The following is a 21238-nucleotide window of genomic DNA, read 5'->3' as shown; positions in this document are numbered from 1 at the left end:
CTTGAGCCCTTTGGACAGGGGGTGGGGGATGGGGGCAGTGACTTCCTGACTACAAGGAAATGTGTCCTCAGCTGCAGGGCTGGCACATAGGATGGACTTTGGTGTTGATAGCAAATACGGTGTTACCTGGAACAATACCTCCCAGCTGACCACAATAATATACACCTTGTAAAAACTTCACAAGTACACATGGGGGAGAATAGGAGATGTGTTTATACACATGTAGTAGTTTGGTCACTCAGACATGTCTGACTCCGTGACTTCATGAACTGTAGCCTGCCAGGCTCTGCTGTTCATGGAATTCTCCAGGCGAGAATACTGGGGTGGGTTGCCATTTCTTTCTCCAGTTTATATATATACATACATACATCACATCCTGGCTGTCTTACTTCCCCCACAATGGATTACATGTTTAATTTGACCCACCACTTAGCACAAGGATAAGAGAGAATGGAAGCTGGCTTTTATTCCTTTAAAGAAGCTGTATAACTGGCACATTATCAACAAAAAAGTCCAGGCCTTCACAAAGAAGGAATCTTCAACTCGAACAATAAATTACTCAACTGATTTTAGTTCATCCAACTCTTTGTTCTTCAACTCTTAGCACTTCTTGAGATGTGATTTCTGTATCATCCATCTACTTGAGAAATGTCTGGGGATGCCCCTTAGACATAGTCACTGGATCAGAAGGGAATTTCTGGTGGTGGGGGGGTGCTTCCAGCATACAGATCTTATAAAAGTTTCTTTGGCAATTCTTATGTATCTTAAACTTTGAGAACCACATTCTAGGAAAAGTTCTTAAATAGCTCTTATAAAAATAGTTTCCTGAATAAATTATACTTTAAATACCATAACCTGGCTTTTGGGGGGAAATACTCATATAATTTATAAGATAAGCTTTTTTAGAAATTTTCTTCTGAGAAGCACTTTTTCTACTTTGGAGAATTTCAAAATCCATGTGAACTGTAGTAATTAGGGCATAAGATTAGAGCAAAGAATTTTTACCTCATAATCTACCATCCTTCACCTATATCGATTTAAATCCAGAAATGAAAAGGGAAATTAGAGTTATTCTTTTCAATAATTTAAAAATAAATAAATATTCTCCTGATATGAAAATGTCAATATAAAATTTATTGTCAACTAAAAGTTCTTCCTATTAAACATTTAAGAAAGCACTGTCTTTGATTTCTTGAAGAATCTTATTTTTAGCCCTTTTACTTGCCATCCCAAGTAAAACTTAATGCAACTAACCATATAGATTACTGTAAAGGAAATATACTCCTATTCATAGACCAAAAAAAAGCACTAATTAGAAGAGCAAGGGTTCTTCTCGCTCATAAGCCTCCAATTCAGGCTTTCACCATTCATTAGTCTTTAAAAAGGATGCGAAAGAGATGACTCTGAGGCTCACCTGTATGTGGATGATGTACTCAGAACAGCGCTGCGCTTGACTTACTATCATGGTCTTCTGCAAGCACCTTTCATTATTTTCCTTAAATAACCCCCTGGACATCACTCTGGATGAAAACTGGTCTTCATCAATTGTGATGTTATACACAATGGCTATAATAAAAATCATAAAGAAGTGTCATTACAAGTACATTTTTAAGGAAAAAGCATTCCTGTTTTATCGTGTCTTACTGGGTTAAATCTCTGACTACAAGAAAACAAAAGCCAGTCTTCCTTTTGATGGACTGTGAACCATGGCTAGCCTGTGATATTTATAAGTGGAGCTCTGATATGATGTACGTTGACTGTGGATACAAAGAAATGCGATTCAAAGAAATGTGATTTGACGCAGTGGAAGGAAAAGTAGACTTGCCACAAGGAAATCTACTGAATGAAGTTGGTCAAATTATTTCCCCAAATAACAATTTCATCGTCCATAACATGGTGACATGAAAAGGAAAGGAATTATTATTGAGGGCCTACAATTGAACACATTCTTATATGTTATGTAAGTTTTACAATAAACCTGGAACATGGATATTATCCTATTTTTCAGATAATTAACAAAACATTATTCTGTTTTTCAAAATAATTCACCTCAGCTCACACAGCTAGGGCATGGTCACAAGTAAAGTTTGAGTAAATTTGAAACCAGACCCCATGTTCCTACTATTTCTATGCAGTTTAGAGGATTCACTGTTATTTGAGGATTAAATCAGATACTCTAAGACGAAATGTACAGTGCCTTGCATACTCCAAAAGCTTACTTGGGGGAAGTCATGTTACACTGCAATAACAAGTGTTGAATTGGACAGACTTGTTTTGAATCTTAATCTCATCATTGACAAGCTTTAGGCAATTTTCTTAATCTCCTAGAACCTCCATTTCTTCATCTATAAAACAGAGATAATAATACTAACTTAGGGAAATGGAAATGAGAAACATATGTGATAAAAACTGATGTCAGTAGCTAATGTCCAACTATCAGAATTTTCAATAAAATCTGTTGGCTACCCATCCAACACTGAGAAGATCTGATACTATTAGTAGCATCAACTGCATTACTTGGGATTATTCTGTCTTATTATTTCAAAGAGTTGATGTTTTTGAACTGTGGTATTGGAGAAGACTCTTGTGAGTCCCTTTGACTGCAAAGAGATCCAACCAGTCCATCCTAAAGGAATTGAGTCCTGAATATTCATTGGAAGGACTGATGCTGAAGATGAAACTCCAATACTTTGGCCACCTGATGTGAAGAATTGACTCAGTGGAAAAGACCTTGATGCTGGGAAAGATTGAAGGCAGGAGGGGAAGGGAACGACAGAGATGGTTGGATGCCATCACCAACTCAATGGACATGAGTTTGAGTAAACTCCGGGAGTTGGTGATGAATAGGGAGGCCTGTCATGCTGCAGTCCATGGGGTCGCAAAGAATCAGACACGACTGAGCAACTGAACTCAACCAAGAGTTTAAAGGTTAACTATCCTTCCAAAAGCATTCTATATGTGACCTTTCAAATACCTACTAGAAGTGATGTATAATTTTTCTTGCTCTGAATACGTCATGAGGTTAACAAAGATAAAATACAAAGGAATCAAGAACTACAAATAAGTAGTGAAAATAACACAAAGGAAAAGTAATGGCAGGGAAGAGGTGGTAGCTAGGACAAAGTTAGTACATGTGGAATGACAATATTTCATTTTTTCCAAAATAATACATAGTTATATAGGCAATATGATAATCCTTTTTATGTTATTAATTTCCAACTGGAGTGTGAATCTGAAGCAATAAATAATAGAAGTCATATGCTTTGTAAATTGACTTTTCAAAGTCACAGAGATGGGATTTCTGTCTTACACACTATTATTGCCAGGCAAGTAAGTGACGAATGATCATGACCATGTGGACCTAAGGCATCAAGAAGAGGATTCAAAGGGAAAGGTATTCAATGGTGAGAGACCCTAGACAACAGGTGGGAGGGAATAAAATTCTCTGAAAGCAGAAAACGCCTTTCAAGTGTGTGGTAACAGAAGAGGTGGAGTACAATCAAAAATTGGGAGAAGAAGCTTGAGACAAACCCATGCTTCCAGGACAGCAGAGGTTACCTACCTGTCATTTCTGCCAACGAATAGATTTTCCAAATTAACTTTTTATATTTAATGTTTTATTCCCCCAGCTTCATTAAGATATCATCGACATATAACATTGTGTAAGTTTAAAGCATACAACATAGTGATTTTATACATTGCAAAACAATTACCACAAAAAGGTGAGTTAACATACCCATCACTTCACAAAGTTACAATTTCTTGTATGTGGTGAGAACTTTTAAAATCTAGTCTCTTATAACTGTATACAATACAGTATTATTAACAAAAATCACCATGCTGTACATTCCATCTGGCATTTCATGTTTAGACAGTAATGGTTTCCAACTCAACTTTCATGGCTACTCAGATGAATGTGCTAAAAGGCAGGTGTGTGAAAAGTGCTCCTCAGAGCTGGGTCAGTGTTTGAACACTTGAGAGGAAAAATGCCAGATGAATATGAAAAATAGGAACCATGGAAGGCATGTCAAGACATTAATATAACTTTGTGTTCCTAGCCTTCTTATTTCTTCTATAAATCGTGACAACTTGCCTCTATATTTTTACCCTTTAAGTTAATTTGTTCACCACCTAATAAAATAGCTGTAGTCAATCCTAACAGAAATCAACCCCGAATATTCACTAAAAGGACTGATGCTGAAGCTGAAACTCCAATACTTTAGCCACCTGAAGCAAAGAGTCGACTTATTAGGGAAGACTTTGATGCTGGGAAAGATTGAAAGCAGGAGGAGAAGGGGACAACAGAGGGCGAGATGGTTGGATGGTATCATTGACTCAATGGACATGAGTTTGAGCAAGCTCCGGGAGTTGGTGAAAGACAGGGAGGCCTGGCGTGTTGCAGTCCATCAGGTTGCAAACACTCAGACATGACTGAATGACTGAATAACAAGGAACTACAGGTTTCTGAAAATTAGAGCCAAAATCTGACGGAGAGGGTATGTATGCATAACTGAGTCACTTTGCTATACAACAGTAAATAACACAACACTGTAATTCAACTACACTTCAATTTTAAAAAATCTGATGAAAAGGATGAGGACCCACGAAACAGCAGCAAATGAAAGAAAGTAGTATTGGATTAAGTGCTAAAAATCAATGGTTACATATCGAAGGAACTGAGATAATTGGAGCAGGAGAGATGGAGGTGAGATGCAGTGGTTAGAAAGACTTCAGGGACATGTAGGACCTCAGCCAGGCTGCCAAAGACAACTGGACCAATCCAGAGATTGCCCACAGTCTTCCTTACTCTCAAACTTTCCCTCACTTCACTGGATTATTTGTTGTTATTGTTCAGTCACTAAGTCATGTCCAACTCTTTGCAACCTCATGACTGTTGCACACCAGGTTTCTCTATCCTTTGCTATCTCCCTGAGATTGCTCAAACTCATGTCCATTGAGTCTTCCTCAGCATCACAGTTCAAAAGCATCAATTCTTTGGTGCTCAGTCTTCATTATGGTCCAACTCTCACATCTGTACATGACTACTGGGAAAGCCACAGCTTTGACTATATGGATCTTTGTTGGCAAAGTGACATGTCTGCTTTTTAATATGCTGTCTAGGTTGGTCATAGCTTTTCTTCCAAGGAGCAGGCATCTTTTAATTTCATGGCTGTAGTCACCATCTGCAGTGATTTTGGAGCCCAAGAAAATAAAATCTTCCACTGTTTCCCCATCTATTTGCCATGAAGTGATGGGACCAGATGCCATGATCTTCATTGTTTGAATGTTGAGTTTCAAGCTAGCTTTTTCACTCTCCTCTTTCACCTTCATCAAGAGGCTCTTTAGGTTCCTCTTTGTTTTTTGCCATTAAAGTGGTATTATTTGCATATTTGAAGTTGTTGATATTTCTCCCTACAATCTTGATTCCAGCTTGTGATTCTTCCAACTTGGCCTTCCACATGATGTACTCTGCATAGAAGTTAAATAAGCAGGGTGACAATATACAGCCTTGACATACTCCTTTCCCAATTTTGAACCAGTGAGTTGTTCCATGTAAGATTCTAACCGTTGCTTCTTGACCTGCATACAGGTTTTACAGGAGGCAGGTAAGGTGGTCTGGTATTCCCATCTCTTTAAGAATTTTCCAGTTTGTTGTAATCCACACAGTCAAAGGCTTCAGTGTAGTCAATGAAGCAGAAGTAGATGCTTTTCTGGAATTCCCTTGCTTTCTCTATGATCCAACAGATGTTGGCAATTTGACCTCTAGTTCCTCTGCCTTTTCTAAATCCAGTTGATACATCTGAAAGTTCTCGGTTCACATAATGGATTATTTAGAAAATGTAAAACACTGGGCACAGATTATACATTGTTTTATACTTTCTTTCTCATTATTTCATGCTTCTTAAATTTTCAAGAATAGAAATATTTTATCCTCATACTGAACACACTCTATTATGGCATAGCCAACTCACAGTGGACTCATCTAATATGGACTCAAGTTCAGTGTAATTTGCATGTGCCCATGGTTTTCTGTTAGGAAGGTATGGGTAAGAGAAACTTAAAGGATAGACTGGAAGAGGCCACAGCTATGTCACTGATTTCATGACTTTCTGCAGCAGAATGTGACCTTCTAAGGATGACAGAGGAAGGTCTAAAACACCTTCCACACCTAATTAACCATTCTTAGGCACCTCAAATATATGGCAATTCAAGTGTCTGCAAGACCCTTGTTTCGTTTGGTTTCCACATCCCAAGCATAGTTTAAATCAGGATTGAAACTCTATAAGCAAACCTATCTCTTGTGCAGATAATTTCATGTTTACTCACCCACTTGATTGTTTTGATTAGTAGGTCTAAACTTAGCACTGAAGCAGAGTTTAAGTTTTATTTCAGCATTTTTGTTGAGCAAAGTGATTTTTTTTGGTGTGAATGAAGCATCTACAGATACATCAGCAATGCTCTGTGACCTGAAAGACCAATGTTTAAAAAAAATTATTCTCAGGAAGCTACCCAGAAAAACTAGTCTTAGCACCTTGTAGGAATGTGACCACAAAACAGCATTAACCTAGCTTAACTGCTCCCCTCAAAAAATGGATTTGACTCCTTGTATCTTGACCTTTTAGATGAATCAAACTCACCTTCAAAGAAAAAAGTTTGGCCATCATGGCTATCTTAAAAGGGAATGTCACAGTATAGGAAGTATATGGCCTACCACGCATGAGGCCTATCAAGGTGGCCACAGGGGGAAGTTCACTGAAAGGTATGATTTCTTACAAAACTGTTTCCAAAGCAGCCATATAATTATGTCATCACACCTTGTATTTTTCTAATGCTACTCTTAACTGATTTTATTCAGTAAATATATTTTCTTTTTTTTCAAAGCCTTAAATATTACATTTGAGTTTTATTTCTTCCACATGAAGATTTCATTAAAATGATGCACTAAGGCAGTGGTCCCCAACTTTTTTGGCAGCAGGAACTGGTTTCGTGGAAAACAATTTTTTCATGGACTGCAGAGGGGAGGGAGATGGTTCACACCAGTAACGGAGCGGCAGATGAAGCCTCATCTGCTCACCTCCTGCTGTGTGGCCTGCTTTCTAACATGGACTAGTGGTTGGGGACCTCCGCACTAAGGAACTTCTCTGGTGGTCCAGTGGTTAAGGCTCCGTGCTTCCACTTCAAGGGGCACAGGTTCAATCTCTGGTGGAGAAACTAACAACCTGCCTGTTGTGCGCTGAAAGAAAAATGATGCACAAAAAACAATGCATTTCATCCTTTAAAAGCACAAGTGAGATATTGTAAACAGTTTCATTGAATTCAGAGTGTGATTTACTCAATACCCAATTTCTTTCTGTTCTTCACATACTTGGACATTTAAAGCATATTTTTCAACAGACATGAATGGATAGCTGAACTATATTTTCTTGGAGACTCCTGACAGAATTCTCAGTTTCTTTCTGGTTCCTTTCCTTCACCAGCCCAATATATTTATTTTTACCCTTACTCACTTGGCTCTTGAATCCCTTATTGTTTCCCCCTGCTCTTCAACTCCTCCTGAGGTCAATGAGAGGTCAGCTAAACCTACATAATGGCTTCTTGTTTATGACTAATAATTGTAAAAGATACCTTTTAACCACATGAGAAGTTGTACTTCACTTGTGTGGCCTTGGTATTCAGTATTTTTAGAGCATTCTCATGAGAATTCTTTTCTATAAGTTGAGGTAATAAGAAGATAATAATCAGAAATATCCTTAATACCATTTCAAGAGCTTTATCTTTTCAATACACTTTTTCTGTTCATTTTAAAGAGGAGAGAGACTTGGTTCTAATGTTAAGCAAGTATTTTTTTTTTCCTACCAGGAAAAACATACTCCTTCCTCTATGCAAACTATGACATACAAATGTCTTAGAGTGTTATATAATGCCTGTGACATTTTCACAATACTAGCAAAGCAATCTGCTCTACTTAGCAGGCCATGTGTTCGTTAACTAGTTTGTGTCTGGCTCTCAATGACTCACCAGAGCTGAACGACCTGTCCAAAGGCCCCCACGGACACATCAGTGATGGAATCCCCATTTAAATCTCCATAGCCATCCAGGGATCTCCCAAAGTACTGGAGGTGACTACTAAAGGCTCTGTCGGACCCCAAGATTTTCTAAAAGAGCAAGTTTGAGATGAAATTATAACTCGTGACAACTGAAACAGAAAAAAGCATCTACATTGCCCTGGTATATTCTTTCCATGGCCATTTCTCAGATTGTTTTATTCTCCACAGAACTCCATTGATTTTTCATAGCTCATCTGATCTGATTATTATTCTTGCAACCACATTTTCATCAAAGCAAACAGCATGAATCTCTCACATAAAATAACAAGCCAGCACAAAGCAGTGAGAGATCAGCAAACCGGAGAAGGAACTGATGCAGGTTTGGGTCCTGATGCCTCTCCTAGCTCATTTCCTTCAGATCTTTACTCGAAAGCTGCTTCTGAGTGAGGCTTTCTTGGTCACTCACTCAAATACTTGATACCTCCTAGCCCTGAAAGTTTATTCCGTATTTTAGTTTTTTAAAAATTCCTTATCATTTACTATTCTCTGGAATACTTTTCTTACTTATCTTCTTTCCCTCTGTCTCCTTCACAAGAATGAAAGATCCATACAAAGCACAGTTTTGACCGTCCTGTTCTTTACAATATTCCCAGAGTCTAGACAGGGCTTGACACACATCAGAGGTTCACTAAGCATCTGATGAATAAGTGAATTAGGTTATAAAGCAAGAGGGATGCACTGGATGGTCCACATAATACTCTTTAGCTCTAACACAGTGTAACTCTCTCACATGTAAACAAACTACCATAAAACTATGGATTACCTGAGAATACCTCAAGCGAATCATGCCCTCATGACCGTTGTAGATGTACACAGCTCCAGAGTTCTGATTTTCCAAAGGTGAACCAACAATCACGTCATTAAAGCCATCCATGTTGATGTCTGAAACAGCTGCAATTGCTGAACCAAATCGAGCATTTTCAAGACCCTTGGGGCCTTCCAGAAATTGGTGCCAATTCAAAATGCCCTTGCAAAGAGGGAAAAAGGGGGACAATTAAAGCCAACCTTACATTAATAAATATATACTACTATATATTTATAGTAGGATAAATATAGGTATAAAATAAATAACCAAGAACGTATTGTATGGCACAAGGAATTATATTCAATAGTTTTAGTTACCTAAAAAGGAAAAGAATATGAAAAAGAATCTATCTATCTACATACCTACCTATGTACAAACGAATCACTGTGCCATACTGAAAATAAGGTCATAGGCTATCTGCTCGTAAACCAAGGTGAAAAGAAGCAATTCTTTTATGTAGGCTGGCTGCACAACCTACATAAGAGTGTCCATTTCTTTGTCTTTTTTCCCCTTAATATTAGGATCTTCACTCATCTGTTTCCAAAATTTTTTGAGTTAAAAAATTTCTGGTAAAAATCTACTAAACTCTATAATAAAATTAAGGTAGAAACAAATAAAACACAATATCTTAATGTAGTCTTTTACTTAAAAGCTATTGAACAACAGTGGCATAATTATAATGCTATAGAAAGTGAAAGATAAGACTGTTAATATTCCATTATATAAAACACTGAATATTTCTGCCAAAGAAAAGACATTTTCCTGTAAAAGATACAATTGTGGGCTCTTTTTTTTTTTTTTTTTTTTTTTTTTGCAGATTTTGAAATCAAGAATGGAACTATTTCATGACTTCATAAGAAAGCAATGCTCTTCAACCATGAAACTGAGTCTGTTTTGATTCTTTCTCCTCTATAATAATCTTACAGAAATTAATTTATTACTGAGTCTGGTAAAATACTGGAAGATCATTTCACCTTTAGCAATTAATAATGTTCAGAATATCTGACTAGCAAGAAACATTTAAGAAGTTGGGGATTTGTTAAATTTTCAAACTAGTAGATATGCTCTTCCCTTATTAAATACTTAATTACACTTTCTTTATATGCTTTAAAATTGTTTTAATTGCTTCTGTTTAAGGGCTAACTGTTATTTTTGTTGTTGTTTGTTATATTTTGTTGTTGTTATATTAATTTAAATAAATAAGGTAGGACAAAATATTGCAACAGTTAAATATAACATTTACTACATTAATATCAGCTTCTCTTTTTCCATCCTTTCCTTATCTAGCCATCTAATCTTCTGTGTCAATCTGTGCCTTTAATTTTAGTTTTCTTTTCAGGTTTCACTAAGCTAACTATAATTGTGTGCATGGATTTAGACATTTAAGTCTATAAGTTGGAAAAACTAGGCTTTTCCATGTTAGAGTATGCTCAGTTCTATGTGCAAGAACTGGAATTCTCAAGATTTGGATATATACATAAATGTTACACCAAGCAATGGAATTTTCTGACAAACTACTGTAGAAATCGTACAGGATTATATGGCTATTTCTAAAGTGCCTGGTACAATTTGTCCTTACCATTGTAAAATGTCAACAAAGAAGCTTTGCCTTGTTATTGTTATATCTTTATAGCAAAGAAGAATAATTGAATGAGATATTTGGGAAATACACAGATGTATATGCATGTGTGTATGTATTTAAAAAAACAGCTTTATTTGTAAAGAAAATATGTATTCAAAGACCTGTGGAAGATGGCAGGACATTATACATTAAGGTCTAGGTTATGCTTTTCAATGTGATTTTTAAAACTGTAACTTAATCGTGACATCCTTAAAATGAAATACAAGCCATACTTTTATTCAATAATAAACATTCTTTAATCTGTAAAAATGAAGATTCACTTTTATTTATCAATACTAAAGCAAATCAAAGGAAATCAGTTTAATAATTCTTTTTTTACCTTTGTGATAGTAAACAGGTAGACTCTTCCTTCTTCTTTCTTTAGGTCATTCATGTACATTGGCGCACCTACCAAGAGCACATCTGTAATGGTGTCCTTATTCACATCAACTGCACACAGCACACTACCGAAATAGGAGCCAATCTGGAGGAATAAAGCATATCAACACTAGGATTCTTCTACTCTTAGTATTACACTAAACTTATTTACTCATTCAACAAGCAAAAATTGAGTATCTGTTGCCTGTAAGGTGCTAGGAACATAAAGATAGATAACATCACCCCTTCTCTCTGTTTGTGTCACAATCTAACACTTGCTTCTTAGCACTTAGGGTGCACAAAAATCACCAAAAAAGCACCTGTAAAATACAGATTCCCAAGAGCCATTTGCATAGATTCTGATGCAATGTCTATTGGGCAATCAAGAAAACAGTATTTTAAGTAAGCACTCCAGGTATTTCTTATGCTGGTGGGTAAAAGACCACACTTAGGGGACACTTAGAAGCTTTATGAGATGTTATAGACAAAGGCTGGCAGGGAAGAGGGAGGTTGAACAAATAACAGGACTTCTGTGATAAAACATAATAGAAAGTGAAAGTGAAAGTGTTAGTCACTCAGTCATGTCCAACCCCATGGACTGTAGCCCATCAGACTCCCCTGTCCATGGGATTCTCCAGGCAAAAATACTGGAGTGGGTTGCCATCCCCTTCTCCAGGGGATTTTCCTGACCCAAAGATAGAACTCAGGTCTCCCACATCGCAGGAGGATTCTTTACCGTCTGAGCCACCAGGGAAGACATAAACTTTAAAATACTAAAGAGGAGGAAATTGTATGACCACAGTGGATTTGTGGTCAAGAAAGTCAAAGACTCAGATCTTCTTCCTCCAGGAAAATCCATATAGACAGTGAATCAGATTTAATCCCAGAGAAGGGAAATCTGTAGATAATCAGTTTCTCTGATTTAAGGAAGAAAATTTTCTGTTGGTCATTGGAGTACAGTGATGTGCATTTAAAATATGTGCTAAGATCAGGAGTCAAAACTACATAGCAAGAAAAGAGGACTCTATAGGCTGGCTTTTGTTCCCGTGGACCATGACTGGGAGGCATCACCTGTCCTCACTACCAAACTTCCACACATCAGAAGAAAGCGACAGAGAAGAGAGCTGCTTTACTTTTAGAAATGTCCACCTTTTTGACATTTAGAAGTGTCAGAGCCACGGGACACCTTTACAGGCCCAGATGTAGCTCAGTCTAATGCGATACTGCTTCCTTTGTCTACTCGTTCCTTCTCCAGATCGTCGGTTCCTGTTGGAGCTTGCCTACAAAGCAGTGGTTAGGTGTCTGTCATCATTGGGCTTTAATGACAACTCAACCCCATGAAAGCTATGTAGCCTTAGGTAGTTAAACTCTCAGCAGTTAGTCAACAGGGGATGGTAGATCTCAGTATTGTTGTGAATATTTGAGGAATATTCAAGTAAACACAAACCACAGAGGCAGCTACAGGGTGGGCACTCAATAAATGTTAGTTTCCATTTCTACTAACTCCTCCCTTCCCACAAGTCCCGGCTGTCCATGAAATTAATTTCACCTGCTTAAACAACGAAATTTACCTGGTCACCTCTGTGAGATTGAATAACTGTGACATTGCCATTCTCATTAACACTGTATAGCACTATCTGGCCAGTATAATTTGCTCGAGGAGCACCAGCAACAAAGTGGACACTGTTCCCAGTAGAAATTGAAGCCACAGAGTAACCTAGGAGAGAAGGGGTTACAGAGGAGGTACTGTTGAATATCTTGGCCAGATAAGCCTGTGAAGCTAGCAGAGATGATCAGAGGTTCCTTTTGTTAGTGTGACACATGGCTGCTCGTGCTCCTGAGTATAACATGAAGGTCACATCCTCTTTCTTTTTCTAAGATGAACTGCTTGTGCGCTTTGGCCGGGAACTCTGCCCTGTGGAGGTGGAAATTGTCCCCATAAAGCTGACCCTAGATTCTGCATTGATCTCACCAGCTCCTTATGAACCTGACACTCAACAAATATTTGAGAATGAATAACTAAATGAATTTAAAAGGTGGAAATTTGCACAGTGGGAAGAACATATAGGCTTTGGAGTCAGTCTCCGGTTCAAAGTTTGGACTTGCCACTTGTTAAGTTTTTTATCTTTGAGCAAGTAATTAACCTCTTTGGAAAGGTAAAATGAGGATAGTTGGAAGTATTTAAATATTATGTAGATAGAATAGCCAACTCAGGGACTGCCCCATAGTAGGTGCTCAAAATTGGTGACTACCTATTACATGAACAAAAACATTGGTAAGACTACCACTTATGGTTTTGACTTTTACATACTATTTCTATTTTGGAGAAACACAGTCATGTCCCAGGATTAACAACTGCTGGAACAACCAGAAGAGATTAACGAGTCAAACATGCAGTGTTTCATTAAGTAGTTATGGGCTAAGGCCTGACTGGCAAAGAGGCAGCTGAAATATGTGTAATTAGATGACAGCTCAAGTGCTTTGCTGAACTGATCCTGAAATTCAACAAGAGACTAGTTTAAAGGAAGCAACTTAAATGTGCTGAGTCAAGTGCTGGCAGGTCTTACCTAAATATGAACTGTGATTTCTGTCTTGCAGAATTTGTTCAAATGCTTGTTTAGAAAAGATCAGATGTCCATGAGGTGTCTTCTGGACCACAGTCCCACTCCAGTCGTAAGCTCCCACTGCACCCAGCATCAGAATATTCTACAATAATTGAAAAACGAGAAGCCTTAAATCACCTATAAGGCAGAAGAGTGCCGGGTGGGCAAAACATCAAAACAAATGGTCTAAATTCAAAGAAGAAAAAAAAAAAACTAAGCATGATGAAGCAAAATATACATGAATTGCTTACAAAAGAGAGGCAACAGGTCAAAAATGGAATCACATCTGCCAAGTCTACATCATCACCTAACCTAACTGCAGATCACACCTAACCTAACTGCAACTTCAACCTCTCCCAGGAAGGTCATCTTAAATGTCACTTTGGAATTCCCTGGTCAGCACTAGTGAGGTAATCACCTGAGAGACCCCTTCTGTCCCCTATGTGAAAGTGACTGTGCCTGAAACAATCTGACCATTTCCCCTTCTGCCCATAAAAGTCTTCCATTTTCTACAGCCCCTTAGAGCATCTTTCTGTTTGCTTAATGAAATGCTGCCCAATTCATGAATCATGGTGGTGGTTTAGCTGCTAAGTCATGTACGTCTCTTACAACCCCATGGACTGTAGACTGCCAGGCTCCTTTGTCCATGGGATTCTCTAGGCAAGAATACTGGAGTGGGTTGCCATTTCCTTCTCCAGGGGATCTTCCCGACCTAGGTATCAAACCTAGGTCTCCAGCATTGCAGGCAGATTCTTTACCAACTGAGTTATGAGAGAATCCCATGAATCACTGAATAAAGCCAATTAGATCTTCAGATTCACTCAGCTGAATTTTGGTCTTTTAACAGATTGTATGTTGATATATCTCCAAATTGTTTTGATACATTTTGTGCTGGAAAAGAAGCCTTCCCATGGGCTATATTACTTTGGGCTTTGTTTAGTACAACACATTTTAAAGATAAATCTGTACTACAGTACAGAAGGGGCACATAGCCATCTTCCAATTTCCATGCAAAGGTGCACATCTGCAAATGCTAAACAGTTGTAAGCCTTTAGAAAGGAGTCAAGAAGGGAGCCTCTGGCCTAACGTGTTCCTAAGAAGAGCTCGGGCTATGAGACACGCTCAAGAAACAGGAAGTGCTGCTGCCAGAGGAAGAGAGGTGGGCACTATTCCCCCAGACCCATGTGGTGGCCCTCTTCTGACCTGATTTATCTTCAACTTCCTTCCTCTTTCTCCTTTTAAACACTTTATTTATTTTTTGGCGGTGCTGGGTCTTCATTGTAGTGTGTGGTTCTCGCTAGTTGTGTTGCACAGGCTTAGCTGCCCTGTGGCATGTGTGGTCTAAGTTCCTCAACCAGGGATTGAACCCACATCCCCTGCACTGGAAGGCAAATTCTTAACCACTGGACCACCAGAGAAGTCCCTTCCCTCTTTCTTCTTAACTCCTTCTCAAACGTTCCTCTCTCTCCTATCCCATCTATTTGTGAATGGCACAGCTACAGAAAGCAATTGAAGATATGATATTTCATCTATGGGAAGAAAAACAGCCATTGGTCAGCACCAGTGGGGAGGCCCAAAGAGGACAGGCCACTCGGGATTGGCTCAAAACCCAATCTGAATATTCAAAGCTATAAGTCATCGCAGGAAGCAGATGGTCAGGATGGGACTTGTTTTTAAATTTTTTAAAAAATTAATTAATCAACTGATTAACTAATTAGTTAATTATTTTATTTATTTGGCTGTGTTAGGTTGAGTTGTGACTAGATCTTTGGCTGCTGCACGCAGACTCTCTAGCTGTGGCATTCGGGCTCTCTAGTTGTGGTGGGTGGGCTTAGTTGCTCCAGGACAAGTGAGATCTTAGTTCCCTGATCAGGGATTGAACTCATGTCCTCTGCATTGCAAGGAGTATTCTTAACCACCGGACCATCAGGGAAGTCCTTATTTACAAGTTTTTGATCTTAGAAAATATCAGAGATACAACTTTGGGGTTTTGCTGTTATTGTTTAAAATGTATTTTTTTGAAGTATAGTTGACTTACAACTATTACAAATATTAATTTCTGCTGTACAGCAAAGTGATCCCATTATATAGACATTATTTTCCATATTCTTCTCCATTATGGTTTTCAAGGTATGATTTTGGAATGGAAAATATGAAGCCATTAAAAAAAAATAGGGAAATAAATGTGTCCCATTCTGAAGACAAGAGACCATGAAATTATGTGAATGATTGTCATAAATCCTGGACTCTGAAATCTGGGTGCAGGAAGGGACTTCAGGGACTATACAAAATTTCAGGAAATTGTGTGAAAAATTCTTTGTGTGGGTTCACTGACATTTTTTCTGAGGGAGAGACCATAACTTTTAGGAGCATCTCTTAACGATTGGCGATCCAGAAAATGATAGCACCTTTTATTCTACAAACCAACAAACAAACAAAAAAACTGACCCTGGCCCTTTATTCAGCCAGTCAAATCCTGTTCCATGAGTATTTCCCAGGGTTACCTTTGCCTCTTTTTCTTTTGCTACTGTTGCACTCATATCCTGAGTAGGATTAGAATCAGAGACCTGTGAGATGGATGTCTCCGAGAAAGAATGGACTTCCCTCAGCTAAGATGTCCCATCTCACTCTTTCCCTAACTCCTTACTTTTTCAATTATTTTTCTGTCTTTGCTGTTAAAAAACAGATATTCAAATAACTCAGAATTCAACCATGACAGTAATAATAAGAGTTTGTGTTTTAAACAAACTTTTCCAGCAGTTGAATGATATAGAGAAAATTCCTACAGTAATAATACCTTGAGTTAATATACTGCCTGTCCCCTGGAGCACTCAAAGGCTTTCTTGTATATTATCATTTTTTTCCATTAAAAAAATCCCTGTAAAATAGGGTAGGGAAGGCATTATTAACCTCTGTTCTTTAGATGATAAGCCAGCAGCACAAAGAATCTAAATGACCGTGACTAGGAGTGAGAACTGCTGATCACTAGATGGCTGTTTTTCCCATTTCAGGACAAGGCTACTGGGTCCAGAAGTGTCAAGGCAAATGACAGCATGCCTGGAAGTTATCTGATATACACACATTTTGAGGGGAGTATTCCGCGCTGAATCCCACTTGTGACATTTCCATTTGGAAGTTGTCTCCTCCTTGAACTGTACCTGGGAAATAGCAGTTTCAAAAATTATATCACTGTTACCGATAGTATCTGAAGTTGGCATTAATCTTGACTGTGCATTAATGTATTTATTGGGATACTATGAAATTCCTGACATCAAGAAACACTCAACATAGGGGATGAGGTAAGATGAAAACTGACATGATTATCTTTTCTTTTTTAAAATGATTGTTACTTGCTAAAGACCTAAGTGAATTTTTAGTTTTTAAATACTGGTGCTAATAAATGCACATATATCTCAGATATAGTTAGAGGAGCCAGGCAATTGATCTGTGGTGAGGACTGTGTTGACAGATATTTGGATTTGGCTTCAGGAACCAGAATTCAAGATTGAGTAGGAATGTTACCAATTTGGAGGTTGGTCCAAGTTCTGCATATGTGCTTACCTCTGACACTAGCACCCTAAGACTCATTTAGAACTCTTTTTCCATATAGGGCAGCCAAAGTGGTTACATTTCACTAATCTTAGCAAAAAGGAAAGTTTGTGGACTGTCACATTAATGTAGAGAAGAATAAAAATGTTTGGATAGATGCTTCCCATGGATAATCAGGAGATAAAGATTTGACTATAGGGATTAATACTTAATCTATCAGGAGATAAAGATTTGACTAAGGATTAATACTTAATCTATGCAATCCCTTTGATCAGAGCAGATGCTCAATAAAATATTCACTCCATTGCTGAGAGTTATTTGGGTTAGCCATCAGGAACTAGGATTTGGGTCAGGTGGGACTTTTTACCAACTGGGAATTGTTTTCTAGTCCTCCTTACAGTGAGGTCTTAAACATGATATTTCTACAGTGACTAGACCTCCCCAGCCACAGAAGTAAATTATTATATATCTGGTAAATGTTTCCTCAAAATCTGAACTATTATAAATCTTCACTGTATTTTTCTAACCTAGAAAGTATACACTTACTACAAACAAATTTAAGAATTTCAGTGTAAATTATGGAAGCAGTATAAAAAGGTAAAACTATTTATGATTATAAAAGATGGTAGTACATTGCTGCTCCCAAAGATTATACAATTTATAATCTTATCAATAGTGTATGAGCTTCTGTGCTTATCCATAATTTCCCTAAGATTAAACATTTACTAATCTTTGTTGTCTTTTAGGCACAAAGAAACATTGATTTAATTTAAATTTTAAAATAACTAAAAATTGGGAACATTTTCCTTTGTTTATTGACCATTTGTATGGGGCTTCCCTGGTGGCTCAGATGGTAAAGCATCTGCCTGGAATGCGGGAGACCCAGGTTCGACCCCTGGGTTGGGAAGATCCCCTGGAGAAGGAAATGGCAACCCACTCCAGTACTCTTGCCTGGAAAATTCCATGGACTGAGGAGCCTGGTAGGCTACAGTCCATGGAGTCGCAAAGAGTCGGACATGACTGAGCAACTTTGCTTTACTTACTTTACTTTATAAGCTATGTATTCATCATTCTTTATTTTTCTTATTGATGCTATTTATGAGTTCTCTTTGTATAAGGTATATGTGAAGTGAAAGTTGCTCGGTTGTATCCGACTCTTTGCGACCCCATGGACTATACAGTCCATGGAATTCTCCAGGCCAGAATACTGGAGTGAGTAGCCTTTCCCTTCTCCAGGGGATCTTCCCAACCAAGGGATCGAACCCAGGTCTCCCCTATTGCAGGCGGATTCTTTACCAGCTGAGCCACAAGGGAAGCCAATTAATTAAAAGAGCATGTGGTAATAAAGAATTTTTTAAGGTTTTTAAAGAACATTTTACTTTATTTTTTATTTTTTAAATTTTTATTGGAGTATAGTTGATTATAATGTCATGTTAGTTTCTGCTATACAATGAAGTGATTTAATTATATAGATATGTACTCTTTTTTAGATTCTTTTCCCATATAGGCTATTATAGAGTATTGAGTAGAGTTCCCTGTGCTATACAGTAGGTCTTTATTGTCTATTTTATAGACAGTAGTGTGTATATGTTAGTCCCGATCCCCCAATTTATCCCTTCTGTTCCCCTTATATGCTGGTAACCATAAGTTTGTATCCTTGAAAAAAGTTTTTGAAAGAAAATTCTGAGAAGTTCTTTTACCTTCAATGCTGAAAATTTGTTCTCCTATTGTCCCAGCCTTTTCTAGTAGATCAGCTTCATCAGAGACATTGAAAAAGTGTCTTTCTGTTGGAATACTGGCAATTGCTTTAATTTCTTTTATTAAATTTTTAGTATCCAGAGCATTTCTGTTTAAGTACCCAAGAACCTTGAAAACAGAGGAAGAGAGGAGACGGCCATCAGTGCTGTTCTTCACTTTTCCTGTTAATATTTTCTAGACTATTTTTTTTTTTTAACACAATAGGCCTTTTGGAGAAGTAAAACAAGCAATACTTCCATATCCTCTTGGTTGGCAGGACTCAAAGTCAGCAAGATGCTGAGGTAGAGTAAAAATATTCTTTTATATGAAGCTATGAGCAGGCAATTAGAAAGTATAGTCTTAAAGGAATATTTCCCTATGAACTGTAAGACCAGTAAAAAGAAAAGCCACTTACTGCTATGCCAAACCTCAGTATATTGTCTTTGTTACACTGATCAATCACAGCTTTCAACTTTGAACCATCATGGGATTCACCATCAGTTACAACCACCATAACTTTGGTAGCGCCTGGTCGTCCACCAGCAGCCGTTGAATAAGCGGTATCTCTGAGGCAGATAAAATAAAAACTCACTATCGATGGATAAAGTTAATACATGGACCTCTGGTTAGAAAAGTAACTATGAAACTGACTTCTTTGAATATAACCTATTGCGACTTAGAATTGATCTATCAGTTCTGGTGACATTTTAACTATATTATATTTGCAGTTTGTAGAAACACATACAAGAATGTAAATCTCACTTGGCATTAAAAATAGCTCCCATGGTTTTCAGAGTGTGTGGGTATGTGTATTCACATCAGGAATCCTTAGAATTATCCTCCGCTAAGAAAATTAAACTTATTAATACTAACCAACAGAGCAAAGATAATTCATTTTTGTCATAAATTTTACTCATTGGCTCTGCATTTTTCCAATAACAAGTTGCATTTTTAAAAGTAATAAATACATGTGGTAAAAGAAATCTAAAGCATTTGGAAAGCTATAAAACAAAAATTTTACATCAAGCCACTGTTTCAAAGGTCACTATTATCAGTTTGTTTCCTTCTAGAAAATGTTGCATATAGAGCATATATGCAAAATTTACTCCTTAAACTTTTATATGGGGACATAATCTATACAGTGGTTTTTCATTTTGATGGAGATCAGCACATATAGAACTCTCCTTTTTGTGTTTAATTGATTTCTAAATTTTCATTTAAAAATGCTCATTTTATACAATTTTAGAGGTAAGTTTCCATTTACAGTTATTATAAAATATTGACTATATTCTCCTTGTTGTATTACATCCCTGAACCTGTCTTATACCCAATAATTTGTGCCTCCCACTCCCCCACCTTTATATTGCACCCCCACCACTCCACTGGTAATCACTAGTTTAGAACTCTCCTTTTTTAATGGCTATGTAATATTTCATTGCTTTGAGGAACCATAGTTTATTTAATCAACTCCCCATTATTATGCATTTAGGCCATTTTTGGTTATACAAATAATGCTATAATGAATGTCCTTGTGTATATATCTTGGCATACTTTTTCAAATGCATCAGTAGCATAAAACATTGGCACTGAAATTATTTGGACAAAGGATTTACACATTCCAAATTTTGATAAATATAGTACTAAATTGTTCTTCAAACTTCTTCCAATTTATACTGCCATGAGTGTACAAGAATGCAATTTTCCCCATCTCCTTTCTCTAACAATGAGGACAATTAACTTTTAATCTGGGATACTTTTATAAGTGAGAAATATATTATTGCTGTTTTATTATGTACTTTTTAACTATGAAGAATGATGAGTATTTTATGTTTATTAGCCATTTATATTTCTTTTATCACGAACTCTTGATTTTTCTTTACATTTGCTCATTTTTGTTTTTCATCATTTTCCAGATCAGTAAAATTTGTTTATAAAGAAAATTACCCTTTGTCATATATGTTGTAAATAACTTTTTCAGCTCATTAATCATTTTTAAAATTTTAGTGATATTAATACTGTGCAGAAATTTTACATTTTTGCATAATCAAATCCGTTACTTTTTGTGTCTGTGTCTTTTATATTTGACAGGTCATTTTAAAAGGGCCTTATCTATAAGACTTTTATCTTTCATCAGCCAAGTTTTCTCATAGTCCTTTGGTTGTTTCATTTTCTTAGACTTAAACTGGTCATCAGCTGAAATTTGTTTTGATTCAACGAGCAGGGATTCAGCTTTTGGTTAGCCAGGTGTCCAATAATTTTTTTTCTTGTCTATTGGATTGTCTTGTTGCACATTTTTTCTGGTGTCATCATATAGGTTTACCACCACCATTTACATGATGAGAATTTAAGGTCTATATTTGCTTCCATTCATCCCTCCCATCTTCAAGTTTGTGTATTCAATGCACTGAATATTTTCACCTGAAAGTGTATGGAGTTC

At 37.2% G+C, this 21238-nt stretch overlaps 1 protein-coding gene and 1 non-coding gene across 2 annotated transcripts in view; one reads left to right on the top strand and one right to left on the bottom strand.

Moving 5' to 3' along the window:
- ITGA2 (integrin subunit alpha 2) overlaps positions 1–21238 on the bottom strand; it is a 104872-nt gene that overhangs the window by 24877 nt on the left and 58757 nt on the right. The window contains exons 8-17 of the mRNA XM_065905628.1: positions 19217–19367; positions 18765–18930; positions 16597–16673; positions 13480–13618; positions 12484–12629; positions 10875–11018; positions 8872–9075; positions 8020–8156; positions 6328–6467; positions 1415–1566 (exon numbers count right to left, since the gene is read on the bottom strand). Of these exons, the coding sequence (XP_065761700.1) occupies positions 1415–1566; positions 6328–6467; positions 8020–8156; positions 8872–9075; positions 10875–11018; positions 12484–12629; positions 13480–13618; positions 16597–16673; positions 18765–18930; positions 19217–19367 (1456 nt within the window). The remainder of the gene's footprint in view (positions 1–1414; positions 1567–6327; positions 6468–8019; positions 8157–8871; positions 9076–10874; positions 11019–12483; positions 12630–13479; positions 13619–16596; positions 16674–18764; positions 18931–19216; positions 19368–21238) is intronic.
- TRNAS-GGA (transfer RNA serine (anticodon GGA)) lies at positions 17900–17971 on the top strand. Its single transcript has one exon. It is a non-coding gene; the product is annotated as a tRNA-Ser (tRNA).

This window comes from Muntiacus reevesi, chromosome 14 (assembly GCF_963930625.1).
Source record: "Muntiacus reevesi chromosome 14, mMunRee1.1, whole genome shotgun sequence".
NCBI lineage: Eukaryota > Metazoa > Chordata > Mammalia > Artiodactyla > Cervidae > Muntiacus > Muntiacus reevesi.
Note: the sequence above shows the minus strand (reverse complement) of the source record. Positions and strands in the feature narration are given on the sequence as shown.